Here is a 20330-nt window from a genome sequence, read left to right as displayed (position 1 = left end):
TCCAGTCGCATATCTAATGGACCCAGAAGGGCAACCCAATACGGCCGATCGTGAGCGATGACATGCCCGCGTGCGGCGCGCGAAAGCACGCGCACGCGACTCATCGCGTCGTTCGCTTTCGTTCTCTCGCGCAGCCAAGGACATCTGAGGAGGGCGGATGATTTTTTTCGCCCGTACTCCCCGAGGGAGGCGTATTTCTGCGACGCAACCGGTTTTCTTGAGGCCGCCTTCGCGCGGCAACAAGTGCGCCGACGTCGCGAACGTCGTCGACACCGCCACCGAGCGGGCAGAATTGTCGCTGTGTCGCGGGCCCGAATGGCAGCCAACATCCGCAGCCGGCATCCGATCGACACGTGAGCCGCAGTACCAAGGACTCTCCAGCGAGGAGTAAACACAGTGAACGACGGGAGGACCTTGCTTCGCCGCCGATGCCTCCAAGCGACACTGTAAGTTCATGGTTATCCACAAGATCGCACAATCTCTCGTTCTGTCCGTACGCTGTTAGAGGGGAATTCCACATCTCTCTGCGAAAAAAAAAAAGATAAACGTCGTGTTGTGTACTCATGTCACGCCTCAGTTTCAAGGGTAGCGAATTGCCGCCGTTTCTCGGAAGAGACGTACATTTTTCGAAACCCGAGCCTCCCCCCGAGTATGGTATGCATATTGATAACACCTCTTATATGGGCTAGCGTTCGTGGTAGTCTCTTATCGGGCGTAATGTTATTCGAATAGGGCAAAGAAGGGGTATGAGCAAACGTGATTTCTTTTTTTTTTTTTTCTTTACTGCGGCAATGTTTCACTTGGACGCTCGTTTGTTCATTTCGTCACACCAACTAGAGAATGCGGAAACACGATCACGACGCCAGGCACACCCTTGATTGCGACGGAACTTGAAACAGACCGAAAGCGGCTCATTCGTACATTCAGGAGACGTCTTTTCTCGCGACAGTTGTATAACATGTTTGAAGTTTAAGGCGCGAATAAGACACGGACGAAGATAAGGTGTGTGTTCCTTATCTACGTCCGTGTCTTATTCACGCCTTAAACTTCAAATATGTTAAACCAACAAGCCCAGTCTGCCATCCTTACCTTGTATAACATGTGCCGTCATTATTCTGAACTTTAATTAATGTTTATGTGTAGGTGGAGTTAAAGTGTAAGGTGTACTGCTACACGGCGTCGACGATATGTGACTGCCAGTGCAACCGGCCTCGCAAGATCTCCTGAAACTCGGCAAGCTTAGATTGGCAAGCTCAGGCAAATCAGCTGAAAGAAATAGCGTACTACCAGTGTAACCACGAATCGACCAAGACTTGTGGTCACGAGAACATGTACACACTCCTCATAAGATGAGTGTATGCAGAAAATTGGAAGCTGTTTTCCTGCATACAGGACAGCTGCTGTGTCCTGTGTGCTCTTCGTCCGGTTTTCTGCTTCGTTCTGCCACACCGTTTTCCTCACCGCTCCGAGCAGGGTCAGTCAAACAGAATCCACCTCACTATCAGTTATCGACCTGCTATTGGTGTGTTTGCGCGGTACTGGGAAGCTCACCGACATGTATGCGTTTCCTATATATCGGTTGTTTCACGTAACTAGAATCAATAATTTTTTTCAAGTTGTTAACCACAACTCAGTGAAACGAACGACAGATTATGGTGTCCCGTGTAGTAGCGCTCATTAGAGTATTTTGTAATTTGAACTCAACTGGCTAATTAACTAAGGTAAATTATGCAAGAGATTTAATATTCTATTTAGGCACCAGTGCTTTGCGTTTCGTTGTAGAGAGAATTCCGAAACGACCGAGCCAATTTCTTGCGGCAACGTACATGCTGCGTGGCCTTTCAGAAATTCGCCCCTATCGAAAAACTTTAGTGATTGACTATTTCATACAGAAAAGCCTAAACTTACCTGACATGCTAGTTGTAAATATTAGTATCAGGTTCACTTGCACATTCCATATTAGTATTTGCTTTTTTAAATATTTTTTTCTCGCTTCTGGAATCGCTTAATCCCATTTCCCATCCCTATACAGAGTAAAATACCAGCCATTATATACAGACCGGCAAAATTCATTTTTTTTTTTCAGCAAAGTGCCTCTATCTCTCTCTCTCTCTCTCTTCAGCGTTTAAAGAAAGCTCGCGAAACGTGACATAAAACCACGTGACAGCGCTCATGCACTAGCGTACTGCAGCGTACTGCAGCGCTCTCAACAGCGCCTCGAGCGAAAGAAAAGTGCGCGCGGACCGTCAACCTATCACTTATCAGGGACGACGGCGCTTCCTGGACGTGTGCCGCCATCGGAAATGCTGACGCACGGTGAAGCCGATGCCCAAAGCGGCGGCCGCTCATTTTGCCACGGTCCGCGCTACCGCCGGCCAACAGCTGCAACGAGCTTCGCGCAGTCGCAGTGAGCGCAGCACACTGTGTTCCTTCGTCCATAGAGTGTCATAATAGTAGAGAAAAATCTGACCCTAATGCCTGTCGGAGCTGTAGCTCATGGCGCTTCGGTCAGCATGGAAATGATGGCTAGTGCATGGATTTGCCTAAGCTTTTTTCGTCTCCGCGTGGCTCCGTGTGAACTTCTACCGCTTTGTCGTAAGGCGAAGTTCACGAAGTTCAGCAAAATTTCAGCTGTCCAACTTCACCACCTTTACCCTTTTAGGCTCGCCGATTCAAATCAGCTCACAAGGTTCACGGTGAGCCATTCTTTTGTACTAAACAAAAGCCAGAACACAAGAGATAAGAGACAAAGCCACAAGTGCGCTCGAAGTCGCAAGCACGAAGGCTAGGCAAATCCATGTACCACCCATCATTCCCGTCGTGTGTGAATGATCGCAGCGCCGCCGTTCCTTCTAGTGAATATTCCTTCTAGTAAGTTCCTGAAGCAGGAGTTTCATTCTTGCCATCATCGCATACGCGATGGCGTGCATGACTCGAGACAGGGTTTTAAAGGCAAGAATATTCGAGTTAGATGCCGAGTACCGTATCCAACATTTGCGCCGCTGGGGAAGCGATCCAATAAAGCAAGGCAGTGTCACGTGAATTCAATCACTTAAAGTGAATTGCCACACAATCTATTCAATGTGCTAAAATGTGGGCGACCGTAATCGCACAAATGCAAGAAGCTGAACGCCTCGCGGCGAATCACAGAGTAAACGAGCGACTACAACGATAATACTGCTTTGTTTAAAGCTATTAGAAGGTACAGATAATAGGTGTACTTTTCAAGCCTTGGGTGCGGCACGAGCGTATCTACGGAAACGTGCAATTTGAAAACACCTGCGAGCGACAGGACGAAAGGAAAGCGATCAGGTAGTTACCGCACGGAGCAACGTAACTGAACAAGGAATAAGACAAGCCGCTGCTTCAGTGTTACCGATAAATGATAAAAAGCGTAATGCGCTAATTCTGGATTCATTCTGAAGTGGTCGTAGTAGTATGTGCGGAAGTCATAGATTGTATTGCGAGCCCCGGGTCTAATTCAAGCACCGTATGGCGTACTGCACGTACTACATCTGTATACGCCTCCAGCAGCGCTTTCACAAGGCATAATGAGCTCCTAATGTACTTACATTTCATCTGTAGCAGTAAACAAAAGTGTAGCGGTGACCACACAGCCACTGCCGGGGATGTCCGCCGTGAGAGAGGTCAGTTGTCGAGCCGCAATAGCGCTATGCGCATTCGCAGCAAACACGGGAGAAATGGCGACATTCGAGCAAAGACATCAACACGTGTTCGAACGAGGCGGCGGCCGCGGCATTGTCGTGAAAAATGGACACGGTGTGAAGCGAGCGGAAGGACTCGGACGACGCTGCGTTCTCGCAAGATAACGAATGAAAACGAGCTTCGGGCCAGAGTGCAAAGTCATCGTATCTTACCAGCCAGAGTCTTTTTTATAACGCTTGCTTTTTTTTAGCGCATTGCTTAGTTCTTAACGCCGGCGTTGGGCTCGCCATGCAAAGCCGCAAGCCCTCAACGCGCTCCGGCCAGAAGGTGCTTTCTTTCTTTATTTTGATTGCGACAAAGACTTGACCTCAAGGCATAATACTTTGCGTGTATATATCTATATGTTATGTATTCATCAGTCATAGGCGGTGGTGTCACTGTAGCTAACGCCGGCTTGCAGGAGGTGACGGGTGCGATCCGATTGAAACCTTTAAGACATCCGTATAATTTTAGAACTTCTTGCTGGGAGAGTTGGTGCATGTCTGTGGTGGGAATCGTTGCGCATTCAATCGGACGAACACAGGAAGGAAAGGACAGAGTAAACGGAAAGACTTTCCGTTTGCTCTGTCCTTTCCTTCCTGTGTTCGTCCGATTGAATGCGCAAAGATTCCCACCACAGACATCCGTAAGATGGTATGCATCTGCTTGCATCGCTGAAACAGAGCAGTATACGGACACCCAGGCCCGTAGCCAGGAAATTTTTTCGGGGGGGGGGGGGGGGGCACTTGCTGAAAACCTCGACTTTTTGGGAAATACACCTATATTTATTAATTAGTTTTGGTAAAAACACCTACATCAAAATTTCGGGGATGAGGGGGCGGGCCCCTAGACCCCCCCCCCCCCTGGCTACGGGCCTGCGAACACCTAGCACCCAGTGTTAAAGGTGACCAAGTTTAGATGACAGCCGGTGTAAGGGCCATCCCGGCCCGAAGCCTAAGCACGACGTCCTCCACACTAGTAAAGTGAACCGGGGGCCAGACACGCGGTTGGATGAGAGCTTGTGTGACCTGCCGGAATATTTTTACGTGCTCGGAGTTAGTTGAGGGGTTGAGGTGGAGGACGTAGGTGCTTTTTATGGAAAGAGTAGGCGATTGTCGAGATTAAGAGACGTCGTCTTTCGCAGCCCTTTAGGGAGCACGTTTCAGCAGTGCGCTTGAAAATTCGCATTTCTTCTCGCACAGTGTCGAAGGATCACAAAACGTCCTTGCCACTCCCGCTTTGGAAAGTTGACTGTGCTTGGCACTCTCGCTATCGTCGCGCTCGGACAGAGCAGCGCCGCGTGTCGAGATTTCGTTGCTCCGACCACAAATCTCTTGTGTTAATCTTTTTCTGCGGCAACTGTACTTGCTATGGGGGAGCTAGGGAAACGATTGAGCACGTTTAAAACGGTAGCCCTATGTTGTACGAAAGTCGGGTGACGGCAGGTTATTTAAACGTCACCTTTCCAGTTTGTACAAAAAAAAAGGCCTTTGACGACGCTTATTCGATGTATATCTTCGCCCTCACGTAGAGTAACATATTAACATAGCGACTAAGTATCGCGCAATACATGAGATTTAAAGTTATGTCTCTCTCATAAACTGTGTGAGTCAAAGTTCATGCAACGTTGTGCGTCGCGTTTTGTAAAACACTATTAATGCACATTCCATCGCATATTACTCCAACATCTACCATTCTCAACACAGAAGTAAAGTACTTATTTAAATTTTCTTTAATATTATCATTTAAGTGGCTTACATGTTTAAAAATTGCAAGATTAACGTGTTGTCTTATCGTTGCTGTTACAGAGCACAAACAATCCCACGATGCTTCGGTTAATAGTCATCTGCTTCGCAGTAGTCGCCGCCAGCAGCCAAAGTAAGTAGTCATTTCTCCTTCTTTTAGTTATGCTTTTCACTTTTACCAGGGTCCTTTAATACTTTTCTTAGGACCCGTTTCGAAGTTTCAAAAGACCCTGCTTTTATCAAGGAAATCAGCTGTCTCTCCTATATAAGCCCCTGTAGTAGCTCGACCGTGTGACAGTCGCATTCCCATTGGTACATTATAAAATGTGCTTAAAAACCGACCCCTTTCGAAATAGTCGAGCCATAATCTGTCCATGGTTAATTTCCTCGAGTGACTCATGCTCTTGTTTCTTAACTTAGCCCTACGTATAATGCCTTTTTCCGCGGTTTATGTGCTGCCACATTTTAAACGTGTAAATAAAACGTGCCTCGGATGACAACTTGAAGTGTTACGATTGACTCTTTGTAGTCGGATAAAGAAAGTAGCTTACACGTGCTTGCAAAGCTAGCCTATTACTAATAGTTACATTGCAAACAAATTCTATTAGTGACGTAAATAGAGCATGTGTAAAGCACTTCGGCCTTTTAACACCCTCTTCAAGCTACACCCTAGCTTCTTCTCAGTTTCCGACTTCCAGAGTGGCGTAAGTCAGACGCCGATATCTTCCGAACCGATACTCGAAACAAGGCACAAGTTGAGGAGAAGATGGAGGCTTAAAGAGATGAAAAATCCTACACCATGGGGCTTCGCTGGAAACAACACTTCGACAAGTGGTATTGTCTTCGTCAAGGCAGTTGCTGCGTAAGAAGACAAGACCACTTGCTCAAACGTTGGCCCCAGCGACACCACTGTTCAAGAATATTCATCTATTCGAACCGATACTCCTTCATTTTGTTGTTGTTGTTGTTGTTTTTTTCGTTTACATGGACTCGACACAGAAGTGAGTCAGTAGGAATCGACCTGACACAGCTAGACACGAACGTATTTGCATTTATTTCTGCCTAGCGAGTTGGGTGAATCAACTCACCACCTATTGCGAGGGAGTTGAGTAAACTCGCCTCACGTTGACTCGTTCCAACGTGTGTTCGTTTGCACGATCTCGAAGGCCGGTTTGCGGCACCAACAAGGAGACTGTAACCAACTTTGCCGGGTTCCTGTAAACATAGCTATTGAAGAGATCTCACTCTCTACCGCTCTCTCTATTTTTTGTTCTCTACAGCAACTGGCATTTACAGTTACAAGGGTACAGTTACAAGGGCAAGACCGATCGTATACTTAAGCGTCATTAGTCAAAATGGCTTTCTGTGGTGAAGGACGTCTCATTGTCAACAACTTCCGCAGTGTGTTTGTAATTTCTGGTCCTTCTGTAGGAAGGCTACACAATGACAGAGTCGAGAAATATTGCATTCATTCATTAATTTAAGGCGATATTCTTAAGTGTCTCATTGAGCAACCCCTTAAGTGAAACATGGCAGACGAATGAAGGAGCACGAAAACCCATGTGACCTACTTCACTGATGACGTCATGGTGCTGCGTCACCATGTGACGACATAATGAAGTCCTGGATCGCAGAAATTGTGACGTCATTATGACGCCAGTGTTACATGATGACGGCGTCACACGACGTCACCTGATGATGTCATCACGCATAATCGTCGCTTCGTCAAAGATGGGCCGATCCCTGAGGTAATGCAACGACCCATAGGGTGAAGAAAGCTTTAGGATCAACTGAGAACGTCAAGATAACTTAATGCGCACCTCTCACACTGCGGTTTGTTACGTCTTGCAAAAAGCATTGTCCCCGATTCAGTAAGGCATTAGCAATTGTGCAGCAGTTTGCAGCCTTCAAGCGTTGCAAAGAGTGTAACATTCTGCAAATTTCTACATACACGTAGCAAAAATTGTGAAATCCCGAATAATTTATAGGTGACGATCAGAACCCTCCTAACGCCTTATCATCAAGGCCATTCCAGATCCATTCCAGGTCTCCAAGGCCACTCTAGGTCCTTAGAAAAATAGCAACACCTTGACACAGGGACGAAGTCCTGTTGCATGCCGCTAAGTGCAGGCGATAGAATGTATCGAGTTTCGGTAGTAAGGATATTGTAAGATGGCCTCACCTTGTGCCATCGTGCCAATCCAGACCGGCCGGAAAATGGAGTGAGTTTTAGGAAGCAAGTCACTCGAGATTCTTGGTATTGATTATTAATTGGGATTGTGATGGATGGCAATGATGGTTACGCTGCAGATGTAATGTTATGATGACATCGAAACAACCGATATTACTCCAATTGCAATTTTCGGTGCCCGCTATAATAAATAACACTTTTATTCTCTCTCTCTCTCTCACTCTTTTTACCACTTCGCCCTATGCATCATTCTACCAGGATTGCAAACTACCACAGAGCGCTACGAGGACACTCTCTACAAGTTCCTTGACCTTCTCGAAGATGACGACCCATCACGTACGTGCCGATTCCTCTTTTACAGTCGCAACTTTAATTGAGAGTGTCTTATCGTTAGTTTCTGGTTCTAGTGCACACTTGAGTTAAGAACAACCGTTCTGCAGGTGTGCCAGGGGCGCCTGTATTCACAGGACCAAGAAGCACTTACAGGCCGAGCGGTAAGCCTCATATTCGTACAGGCAAAAGAAGACGCTTTTAAAGCAAACATTTGACACGAATAACGCCTGATTACTCACCACTCACCATCTTCATTGTGGCAAAGAAATGATAAAAATAGTGCAAGTAATTGATGCTTAATGAAGTGATGCAAATATTTGCAGTATTACAGATTCTCTTCTGTAGTCATTTAAAACTACGCGTAAATTTTACTATTGATGCTTAGGCGTGCATGATAAATCAATGTAAGAACAACCGGCTGGAAGGTGACGCTAGATGAAGACACCTTTCAAGCTTTGCCACTATAAGCATGCCTTATTGAATTTCACCGTAATCCAAGCGGCATGCAGGCGCAGCAGCTTGCTAGTGACTGAAAAGTAGTTGCGCTGTGGTCTTAGTTTTTTTTTTCTCGGCGTTATCAAACTATTCACTTTCTCTCTTGTGCATTTGTCCGTTTACTCTCTCTTCCAGTACCTCGAGTGCCGCCTCCTGTACCACCAAGACGCATATTTCGGCCAATCAGGCCAATCCCCAGCGGTAAGCAGTTCTATCTTTATTTAATAACCGTCACAAGCTTTGAAAATTCGCAACAGAATCTCAGACTAGCAACATAATCAACAAAATCTCGGCTATAGTTGGAACTAATTCATGGTGCTTAAGTTCCAGCGTCAGCTGACTATACTTGGACAAGGCAAGTCCAGTGACATAAATATCCCACATAACTGCAGAACAACACAGGAAACAATATGTCACAGTTTTGCCCGAGAGGCGAAATATTAATAACGATAACAGTGCATCTAACTGCTACGTAAATGCTTGTACTTCTATCAGCCTTATGCATCGCAGTAAACGTTCGCGTATTAATTGAATTAACGAGCTGGCATGTCTTTTCACGCACAGGCAAACACGAACAAGTCTCTCTCGACGAGACCAACCACTGGTTTTCACAACGCTGGTGGGATTAACAGAGCGAACGGAATTGGGCAAATGCGTTGAGTTGTTTTCGCGTCTTTAAGATGAGATAACATTAGGCGCGAAGGTTCGGACATGCCGGCGAATGCAGTAACAGGAAGCTATGCAGGTAGCGCATGATAAACTTGTCCTCGGCACTCCATGAACCTATACTTAGAACTAATAAACTACACTTACTTATACTTAGTGATACTTACTTAGAAACTGTGCTTAGTTATGAACTATGCTAAACTGAACCTATACTTAGCGCTGCATAAAAACTTCAACTCGGTACCCCCACACACCATCGTTGTGATTTTCTACCTTTCGTCTTCAGTATTTTGATATGCTATGAACGATCATGGCAGAAGCATTTCGCACAAACCTCAGATTTGCATTTTGTTTACTCCGCAGTATCATCACCTTCGTTACCAGGAGGCACCATCAGGGATGCCAACGCATATATGGACACCATAATACAGCAGAAGATGCCGCGCCTTCTGAAAGCATCTCCGAGGCTGTACCCATCGGCAGTGATTCCGTTTTTCAAGTTTAAGGTATAAGTGGCGTTCGTGAATGCGCCTCCTACTCGGCGTAGATCCCCTCCTCCGAGTAAGTGGCAGTGCCGCTTCTCGATAGAAATATTCACTGCCTTTAGTAGCTTTCCAGTGAGTGCTTTCAAGCCGATTTCAGTGGTTTTTGATGACTCCCGCCGCATAATTCTTTTCCGATATTGAAGTTGAACACACACACAAAAAAAACACAACAAAGAAGTAAAAGAGCAACTTTCGTGACGTAATTTTGTTGCGACGATAGCTTATATTCATTTCTCGCACTATAGACAACACGGGCGAAGAGCTATCAAACACATTGCAAGTGCCACTGACCAAGCGTGGAATATCAGTAAACGTACTGCGTTAATGAATACTAAGACTGAATGTGGGTAATTAAGTTAGACAAAATAAAGAAAATTGGAGACCAGAATGATTTTCACGGGACTATAAATTAGTGTCGGAAAAGGCGTTCCTCGGGCAACCAGGGGCAACCTCAGACCAAAGGAATCATTGCAGTTTGAAGCGCGTTGGCTGAATCTAAAGGCATCATGAGAAGCGCAGTCAAAAGAATCAACGCCCATCGGTTCCTTTTTGGAGCTATGATTCTGTACACGTGAACAAACTGCTAAGTACGAACGAACCTGCGGCAATGTAGATTACATAAACTCATTAAGTTCGCAAGCTATGTAGGTATGCCAACTTGCATGGTTGAATATGTCATTGAGTCCCAACTATATATATATATATATATATATATATATATATATATATATATATATATATATATATATATATATATATATATATATATATATATATATATATATATATATATATATATATATATATATATATATATATATACATATATATATATATATATATATATATATATATATATATATATATATATATATATATATATATATATATATATATATATATATATATATATATATATAATTCAGGTAAGCAGAGATAACCACGGGGACTAATATCTAACCGATACAGATATAATGGTATAAGCTTTCTTGAAAGAATGCACGCCTTAGCGTAGAGTACAAGAGACAACGAAACTGAATGTAAAAGTGAACCCGCCGCGGTGGTGTAGGGATTAAGGTGCTCGACTATACTGACCCGAAGGTCGCGGGATCGAATCCCTACCGCGGCGGCCGCATTCCAATGGAGGAGGTATGCGAGGAGCCCGTGTACTTATATTTAGGGGCACGTTAAAGAACCTCAGGTGGTCGAAATTTCCTCAGCCCTCCACTACGGCGTTCCTCCTTATCGTATTGTGCCATGTTTTTTTGTTTTTTTAACGTAGAAACCGAACATTTACTATTAAAATGTAAAAGTGCGGTGTACTAGTCTGATTGCAAATGCCGCTTGGCGTCTTATCTCCCTGCCAAATTCCAGGTGCTGAAGACGGGCTTCACGAACCGGGACTTGAAGGTGAACATGACAGCGGGCGTATTCCGAGGTTTTGATACGGGCATCCGGCGCTTGGGTGATTGCGACAAGCCATCGCACGTGGGCCGCAACACTAGCGTCAGCTGCACACTCGACTTCAGTGGCATCACGGCTAGCTTCGTCGCCGTGGTAAGTAAGCAGCGAGACCCCACCCTTGCACAACAAATGCTTATCAGTCATGTAAATAAAAATTGACAGGTGTTCATAGATAAGTCAGGTCTGGTGACTTGTACTTCCAAATCTAAGCAAATTAAACGGTAATCTAGCATCACATTACAAGATTCCCCCTAACTTTGCCATTCGATGTACCGAGTATGTTTACTCGGTACATTGGAAAGAAGTACCAAGTATGTTTAGGTTGGTGTATTGACTTTAAGCCCAATTACATGATACCGACTAGCAGGCCCGTAGCCGGGAGGGGGGGGGGGGGGCTAGGGCCTCCCCCTTCCCGAAATTTTGGTGAAGTAGGTGTTTTTACCAAAAATAATAGTCAAGGTTTTCAGCAAGTGCCCCCCCCCCCCCCCGAAAAAAGTTCCTAGCTACGGGCCTGCCGACTAGCCACCTAACACTGTTTACGTAGTTTTACACAAACTTTAGTTAAAACGACCCTCGCCACCAGTCGGCTCCCATTCACTTCAGGGCACTCATGTGTTTTGGAAGACAAATTATATTTTCCAAATGTCTTGAATCCTACGGTGTGACTCATTACCCATGCGAGAGTTTATCGCTTCTAGCACTTGTCTAACGCTCTTTGCCTACCAGCTTCTCTATACCACAGCACACACAACGCTGTAAGCAATTTCCTGTACCTTTCCTCATTACTCTAAGTTATCTATCTATCTATCTATCTATCTATCTATCTATCTATCTATCTATCTATCTATCTATCTATCTATCTATCTATCTATCTATCTATCTATCTATCTATCTATCTATCTATCTATCTATCTAGAGTGGGCTGTGAGATCTGGCCATGTTAAGTACGTGTGATTGTTGACGTGGCTCTTTCAGACCAAAGGAGACGACCTGGCTGGCACCATCAAGGCCGTCCCCGTGAATGTGGTGGTGCGCACCGGAGGGGTCCGAATCGAGGCCACGGCTGCGCCGGGCAAAGAGGCCATACTGCGCACCTTCCTCATCGACTACGTCAGCCTGGACGTCGCCCACGGAGCCAACCTGAGCCTGAACGAGGACCGCGACAGGGGTTTCAAGCACCACGTGCGCATCAATGTTGCCCGAGAGTTGGACGCGCTCATGCACGAAGAGTACGCGCCGCTCCTGGGGCGAGCTATTGCCACGACGGACCTGCCGAAGGCCGCCTGAGGCGTGCACAAGGTGGCTCACCGTAGCTTGCTCAGAAATATCAGCTGAAGCTGGAAGTGCGATTATTGCCGGTGATTTGCCTTCACTTACAGCGCTCAAGAGCACAGCCTTCGGTGGACACTTTAAGAGAAACATCAAACCTTTTAGGCTGGCGAGGTACTTGCAATAATTTCCTTGTTGATTCTTCGGTGGAATGCTGAATTTTGAGATAAAAATTGAGACCAATTTTTTTTTTGCTTTAGGGTAATTCGTCTGAAGCATTGTACGAACTTCATCATAACTTAGCATACGTAGCAGTAAATTACCTAAAGCACGAACTTCATTTTAACTTAGCATATGCTACAGTAACTTAGCTAAAGCACGAACGTCACAGTAACTTGGGATATGTTGAGAAAGCTTGTCTTTTCTGAGAGCATAGGGCGGAAATGTTACAATGTCGTGTGCGAGCTCACTTTCGAAGACAATGCAATTCTGCTTTTTCATTAAATGTTATCTAATAAGTGAACTCGACGCGTGGGAGACGCTACTGAAAACAACGTCGTCGCGAAAATTTGGTATAGGAATCCAATGGTTGCGTTTCTACGCTTATTTTTGTTTGCCTTTTCTATTTTACGAAGGTGAATCTAAAACCCATTCCCCATTACCCATACCCATACCCATTCGAAATTTGAAATGTAGAGCCTATTAACCCAACTCGGTTTGACACTTCTCTTCAGTCTAAACTTCTGGTTTTCACTCTGCAGGCGAAAGCAATTTCGTTTGAGAAGGGATTTTCTGAGACAAGCTTCAGTGAAATTCTGCATGTCAAAGGGTGATATTTTTCAGAACTGAACTTCTGTAATGATGCGAAAGGATGCTTGAGCAAAATTATTAAAGCGAATATTGACCCATTTCGTGACGGCCCACAGTTTCAAAGGTACGTCCAGCAATCATGTGATATAACAAGCGTTGATCATGTGTTTGAGAGCGCGAAGACTAAGGCTGCATTTGCAGCAATGGTCGCTGAAGCTCTGAACTATGAAGTGACGAACGGAGCTCTGTTTTTAAAAAAAAAAAATGTGTCTTGCTAGTCTTTTAATAATATCGCAGTTTTATTTTTGTTTATTTCGAGAGTATGCCTCTACTTGTGTTGTCTTGTTATAATTCAAACCACTTACCTGCTCAAATCGAAAGCCATATTTTTTCTCGGGGTCGGAACAGGACTAAGCAGGCGTCTTCACGAACGCAGCTACTGTTAGCTGATACCGATTACATTTGAAAAGAGTAGCTTGCCTTTTCGGAGCTTGCAATGTGCCCAGCTGTGATCTGGTTTTGGGGCGCACCAGCGTTTTCCACAAACCGGTTTCACTTCGTGTGTAAGGCGCTAAAGTTGAAATGCGCGCACTGCTTCTAACAGGCACGCAGATGTCTGCCGCGGTAAGAAACCGACAGTGACATACAAGCTACCGAATAAAGCATATTGTTTCCGAGTGAACGTTTTCCTTTTTCTTTTAACCTAGCCGTCAGCGTGTGGCTGAGAATGGCGAAAGAGGAATTGGGTGCGTAATTTCGTATCAAAGGCTATACCATAGATTGGTTCACAAGTACAGGTTATATACAACGTAGTCGTCACGATGGACATACTATGGCTAAAACGACCGCTTCCATCATATTTTTTGTTGAACGAAAGAATTCCGGCAGGACCAACCTCACAATGAACGTCCAGTGGTGTAATTAGCATTGGCATGGACATTCATCGCCTCTGTCGTCGTTGGCCCTTCAACGTTGGTCAAAGTGTTTAACAGCGAAGCTGTTTATGCTATCGGTAACTTGTGCTCTGTGGTGCAAAACTCCTCAGGTGGGTATGCGCCATAGTAATTGGGCAAGCCTCACTACCTAGTACAGCGGGTGCGAGCGTTAAACGAACACTCTGATCGGCGAAGTCGAGCACGTGAAAGAGAGAGAGAGGGGGGAAAGAAAGAAATAGAGAAAAAGAGAAAGAGAAAATAGAGAGACAGAAAACGATAGAAAGAACGAGAAAGAGAAACAAAAGCAATAAAGACATAAAAAAGAAAGAAAGACAGAGAAACACATTGAAATAGAGAGAAAGAGATAGAAACAGACACGACAAAGAGATAAAAAAATAAAAAGCCAGACAGAAAGGGAAAGAAAGAGAGATATATAAAGAAACAAAGAAAAAAGGATATAAGCAGAGGGAGACGGAGAGATATAGATAGAAAGAGAGAGGAAGTGATAAACAGAGAGAAAGAGAGAGAAAAGGAAAATGGAAAGGACGAGAAAAAGAAAAACATAGATAGAGAAATAAAGAAATAGAAAGAAACAGAAACAAACAGTTGCAAAAAAGAGATACTAGAAACAGAGCTAGAGAGAAATAAAGAGAACAAATAAAGAAACAATAAAGAGAAACAAAGAAGGTCACCCAGCTCCGCCCTTCCTTCAGGCTTGGCACCACTAATGCGAAGCTGCCATTTTTTTTTTTTTTTTGGGGTGGGGGGAATTGATTAAAACATCAAGGTAAGTAATGGGTGTATCTCCCACGGGTGCTCCTTACGTGTTGCAAGAAGTGTGGATCCCGATTTTATGGCTTGATGCACTGTCAAGTGTGCAGGAGGCTTTCGCCTTCAAGTGTTGGAGCCGTCATCGCCCCCGTCGAACCAGTTACTGTGTTAATCACAAGTAAAGATTTCGTTTAGTCTGCATGCACTACATCGTCATCCACATTTAGGAAAAACGGTTCATTAGTGTTCAAGCCGCTGTAACTTCAACATTTCTTGGAGTAAATGCGTATTGTATGATTCCTAGTCATGATGTCAGTTAATGTAATACGTTTTCTTAATTTTATACTAAGCATAAGCTGCTATGAACTCATGAATACTAACGAGGTACTTTCCTTACAAGGCACGACCCCGTACAAGGAAGAAGTTGCAGTAAAATGAAATGTAAGGTGAGTCATGCGCAAGTAAAGCACTGTAAGCAGCGGGTGCGCAAAATCGAACAGAGAGGGTGTTCTTACATTAGAATAAGTAATGTGTGCCCTAAATTCTCGCGCTATGTTTACTTGTTGTTTAAACCATGCAACAAATGGTTACGAAGGAGCACCAAGCACACGAATGGTACGAAATAGCAAAAACAAGAATACATGAAACCGCAATGTGAACGATCACATCGATATCTTGGCTATATTCACTGCTTGCGCGTCCTAAAGGGTAAAAAATTATATACCAGTCGTAAGTGAATGCTTTAGAAATAGTTAAGAAATGAAAAAAAAACGCCAGGCCTGCGCGGAAAGCGCCCGGAGCTGTTCGCGTCATTTCTTTTCCTTTAAACGGCGGCTGCGGGTTGAGCTCGACTTGCTGCCGGTCTCGGAACCATCTTGCGCTCGCTTCACCTTCTTGCGCTCGCTTAGCCGCGTTTCGAGCGTGGCCTTCATGAGCTCGATGTTCTGGGTGTCCCTAAACGTTGTTTCTCGGGACGCGATCTTCGTGCACTCGACCGTCGTGGCGGGCGGTAATATTCGCAGCGTCAGCAGCGACAGAAAAAGCAGGAGGCCGGCGATAGCCGGCGCCACGTACTCGTGTCCGCTGTTCATGAGCAACGAAAGGAACAGGGCACACCCCACTCCTAGGCGACCGCAAGCGACAGTCCAACCTATGGCCGTTGCGCGCAGCGCCGTCGGGAACAGTTCAAGGACGTAGACGAAGCACACGACGGCGCCAGAATAGTACAGCGCTATGTCCGCCTGCAAAAGGGCTTCCGTGAGGACGTCGTGCTCGCCGAACACGGTCAGACAGAGGAAGCACTGTACGCTACACAGCGCGGCAAACAGTATCGTGATCACCGTGAGCATGGCGAACCTTCTCATGAGCACGTGCGCCAGCCCGTAGACCGAGGAGTTGAAGGCGAACGCGATGAACGGCAGCCACGGCGTGTAGAGCTGACCCTTGGAGAACGTGATGGCGTACAGGGCAAACGAGTTGGAAAAGAAGCAGCCGCACAAGACCAGGGCGCGACGCCGTATGGAGAACAGGCTGAGCAGTTCTTCGGCGCAAGTGGACTTTCGCCGGTTCAGCCTCCTGGTCACGTCCACCCTGAGCGAATCGACGAGGCACGCCGCGTTGGCCAGCGGAAAGTGGTTCTTGTCGGCGGCAGCGATTACGACGTTCTCTGCTCGGTCGAACATCCCGGTAGCGATGAGCCAGCGAGGCGACTCGTCGACCGTCAGGAAGGCTGGCAGCAGAACCAAGGCTGGCAGAAGGAAAACGCTCAGCTTTCGTTCCCACCGCAGGTTCCAAGGTACCAAGAGGAAGTACCACGAGTCGGCGGCCAACAGACCGATGGTGATGCTCACAGCTATGCTGAGCGGCCTGTTGTCGTGGGTCGTGACCTCGAAGAGAGAGATGGCGGAGGAAGTCAGGGTCAGTATGGAGCTACCCGAGCTGAAGAACTTGAATACCGCGTGCGTTGCGTAGTCGCCAAACATGCAAACCCCGACCGTCGAGACCCAGAGCACCGCAACCGCTGTGAAGAGCACAGGCACCCGGCCGAAGTTGTCCGCGAAATGGCCGGCTGTCAAGACGAACACGGCGGGACCGGCGTTTTGAATCGCATACATGACGACGATGAGTGGCTTTCTTTGGCATACCATGTTCCACTTACTCACGGCCGTACTCTTCGCCCACTCTTCGTCGTACTCCCACTCTACACACGGCACGGTGTGCGTGTCGTTAGGGTCGGCCGGGTCCTCGTAGACAAGGCACCGTCCAATCTGTCCGCTAACGTCACTAGTGGTCCCATTCTTCACGACGGCTTTCGAATCGTTGGTGTGCGGCTGCTTGCACCTGTATTGCACGCTTTTTGAGATCAGCGGGAAAGCCAAGGCGTGGATGTTCGCCAAGAAAGCACCGAGCGCACATAGCATCATCAGCCGCCTCTGGAAGGGACCGTGTCCAAAGGCATCGTTACAGTCAAAGTATTCGCTGGTAAACAAGTCCTTTGACGTTGGCCTCGATGGCGTGAGGAGGGCTTTGAAGCTCATCACTGCTTTTGATTGTGGACTTGGTTCCGGCGCTTGGAAACCAGTGGAGGACACAGACGGAGCAATCCGAGCTTCCGAGAACGGCCGTTCTTCTTCTTCTTCTTCTTCTTCTTTTCATGGGGGCGATGACGATCATGACGATGATGATGGTTGTGATCATAATTCAATAGTACCTACCTAATATCACGGATAGGTCAGGAATAAAGCATTCGTGAGCATGGATAACAATTTTAAGGGGAGAAATTGTATAGCTGATTATATTTACATGTGTATAATATTAAATTAATTTTAATAATACCAATTATGCAAGGAAACAGTTCAGTAGACAATTGAATTTTGAAGGACAGCGAAAAGGCTTCTCATTAACTAATCTATCTGCAGTTTGCAATGAACCAGACACGGTAGATCACTTTTTTCTGTCATGCCACCGTTTCGTCTCACTTCGTAGGATGTTTCTGGAAATGTGGACTGAGAGAGAGGTTTATTTATAGAAAGGCAGAGAGGTCGGCCTGAGCGATAATATGCTCTAGCCTGCTACTCTACACCGGGGGTGGGGAAAGGGGAGAAAAAAGAGTGATGGATGACGATGGTGAGTAACGGAGGTGGGTATGTACAGTCCCGTCTAGGTGGCGCAATGCTATAGCCGCGAATCCAGTCCAGTGGCTTGTAGGAAAGCTGCGACTGTTCTTATGACCACAGTTTTACTGTTGGCGTCAGGCCAAGGGCCCAGCACAACCTCATCAGTTAATGGCCTATTATGCACTCCTTCAGTAGAGGAAATCAGTTTCTACCGTTCGCGTGCGTATGCTGGGCAGGTACAAAATATGTGCTCAAGTGTTTCTGGCACTTGACAGTGATCACAATTGGGACCGGTGTCACTTCAGCCGATGATATGTGCATAACGCCTTGTGAAGGCCACACCAAGACATACTTGCGTTGTGTCGTTTTAATTTACGAGGCATGCAGAACCTCATTTCGGGGTCCCATTTGTGTAATCGCCGGTGTCGTCGCTCCGGTTTGATCCAGTGCTCAAGTGTGAGGTTACGCATTATGTGCCGAAGCAGGACGTTCGTGTCCGGTCGTGAAAACGCAGTGCGCACTTCAGGGCCACTGGTCAAGGCTCTTTTAGCTTCGGCGTCTGCCTCTTCGTTTCCCATTATGCCGCAGTGGGCAAGAATCCACTGGAAGGTGACGAGGTGGCCATTTGTTGAAGCAACGTGAAGAAGCTCCATAATTTCTATGGCTAAAATAAAGTATGGACCTTGTTTCATGACGCAATTAATGGTTTGCAAAGCGGGTTTTGCATCGCAGAATATCGTCCATGTACGAGGTTGCTCTCCAGAAATGAACCTTATTGCCTCCCGGATAGCAACAAGCTCTGCGACAGTTGAAGTGGTCTTGTGGTCTACTTAGTACCATCGAGCTATAACCATTTGTGGGATGACAAAGGCTGCAGCCGAGGTAGGCTGGTAGGCTGGGTAGGCTGGGTTTACCATTTACTGCTCCTAGCCTGTTATCGTTTGGAGGCGATCAGTTCGGGGCAAGCCGCAGTGCTATTATGACTGCGCTACACAAATTCATTCAAGCAACCGGAAGAATACGCTTCTGGTGCTACCGACAACTGAAACCAACTTTTTCTTTTTTTATTTTTACTTTTTCAATCTTTATCTTACGGCCTTTTGAATTTCTTGCCTCTTTCGCTTTTTATTTACATCGCGGTTCGTTCTTCCCTCTTTTTTGATGTTTCATATAGTTTACATTTACCTTTATGATCGACAGTGTGGCCAATCGCCCTCTTCGGTACGGGCCAGTACCTTTTTAGGCGACAAAACAAAACAAGACTTCAACTTCTGTCACAATCGCGGCACTTGAAGAAGAGTGGTAAAGGGACTAGTACACTAGAGTGACACAAAGTGCAGCAAAGCTGAACCCCGTATGCAGGCTTTGGTGATAACAAAACTTACAGGTAACGTGAATTGGGTCTCAGTTGACACTTCCTTTTCCTAGAAGTGTTAGCTATTTTTATTAGCGGGTAGCTAGCGCCACCGATCCTGTGCGCCATGATCAGCGGTGTGGCCTGAGACTAGCCTGGTGGTGGGATTGTCCTCTTGAGAGAGTGCGCGCGTTCGTGTGACGGCGCGGTTGTGCGTATGTGAGCGCGAGAGACCGTGAGTGTGAGCTCGACGGACGCTATGTGTGTCCCCCCGTGCGACGAACTTCAGTACGTGTGTTCCTTCGTGTGAGCATTTCTTTTTTTTTTTTTGAACTTATTAAGACCATTTTTATCTTACCAAGCCATCCTGTGATTTGTGAGTCCCGGATTTCCAACAGAAGGAAAGATCATCCGAGAACGTCGATCATCCTGACAACCCCTCCACTCAAATTAAATGTTTCAATGACCCCCTCCAACCTCTTTCAAATGATTCCTAGCAATCAGATTTGACACAATGCTGACACAACTTACTGCGACTGTCCACACCGCATCTCACGTACACTGTCAAGGAACCTCCAAAACGTGTTTTTTGTTTTTTCCCCTGACGGGATCAGCTAATAAGGTGTTCTTTCATTGTTATGCTTGGCGTTTGCGCTAAACAAGCCTTTGAAACGACTGGCGCCCTTTAGTGCAGATACGGGCTTCGTAAACAGCGAAGAGCTTTTACGCATAAAGCTGCACACCGGCATAAACGGCATACTGGCCATTACATCAGTATGATTTGGCTTGGAGAAATCGGGCTCAGGCCTATCAATCATCGGATGCTGCGAGTGTGATTTCTCTAGCCTAGGCTTCGTTTCGCTTGGTGATGGTGATAATTATGATGATGATACTTCTTCGTCATAATGGCGAGAACACGCGTATCATTTGA

The 20330-nt window shown here is 46.1% G+C and overlaps 2 protein-coding genes across 2 annotated transcripts; one reads left to right on the top strand and one right to left on the bottom strand.

The window, feature by feature from the left end:
• Window positions 1–224: 224 nt before the first annotated feature.
• On the top strand, window positions 225–13900 carry LOC119387581 (uncharacterized). The gene is made up of 8 exons (XM_037655012.2): window positions 225–446; window positions 5514–5583; window positions 7900–7977; window positions 8082–8135; window positions 8605–8670; window positions 9499–9641; window positions 11055–11237; window positions 12120–13900. Exons 1-8 carry the CDS (start codon window positions 429–431, stop codon window positions 12429–12431), a joined length of 924 nt encoding a protein of 307 aa, XP_037510940.1. The 5' UTR covers window positions 225–428; the 3' UTR covers window positions 12432–13900.
• A 1838-nt stretch (window positions 13901–15738) lies between these two features.
• On the bottom strand, window positions 15739–17466 carry LOC119386017 (solute carrier family 22 member 7). The gene has a single exon (XM_037653370.2). The coding sequence runs from the start codon at window positions 17464–17466 to the stop codon at window positions 15739–15741; it is 1728 nt and encodes a 575-aa protein (XP_037509298.1).
• Between the last annotated feature and the right edge of the window lie 2864 nt (window positions 17467–20330).

The sequence above is a fragment of the Rhipicephalus sanguineus genome, chromosome 3 (genome assembly GCF_013339695.2).
Source record: "Rhipicephalus sanguineus isolate Rsan-2018 chromosome 3, BIME_Rsan_1.4, whole genome shotgun sequence".
Taxonomy (NCBI): domain Eukaryota; kingdom Metazoa; phylum Arthropoda; class Arachnida; order Ixodida; family Ixodidae; genus Rhipicephalus; species Rhipicephalus sanguineus.
This window is presented reverse-complemented; position numbering and strand designations above follow the sequence as displayed.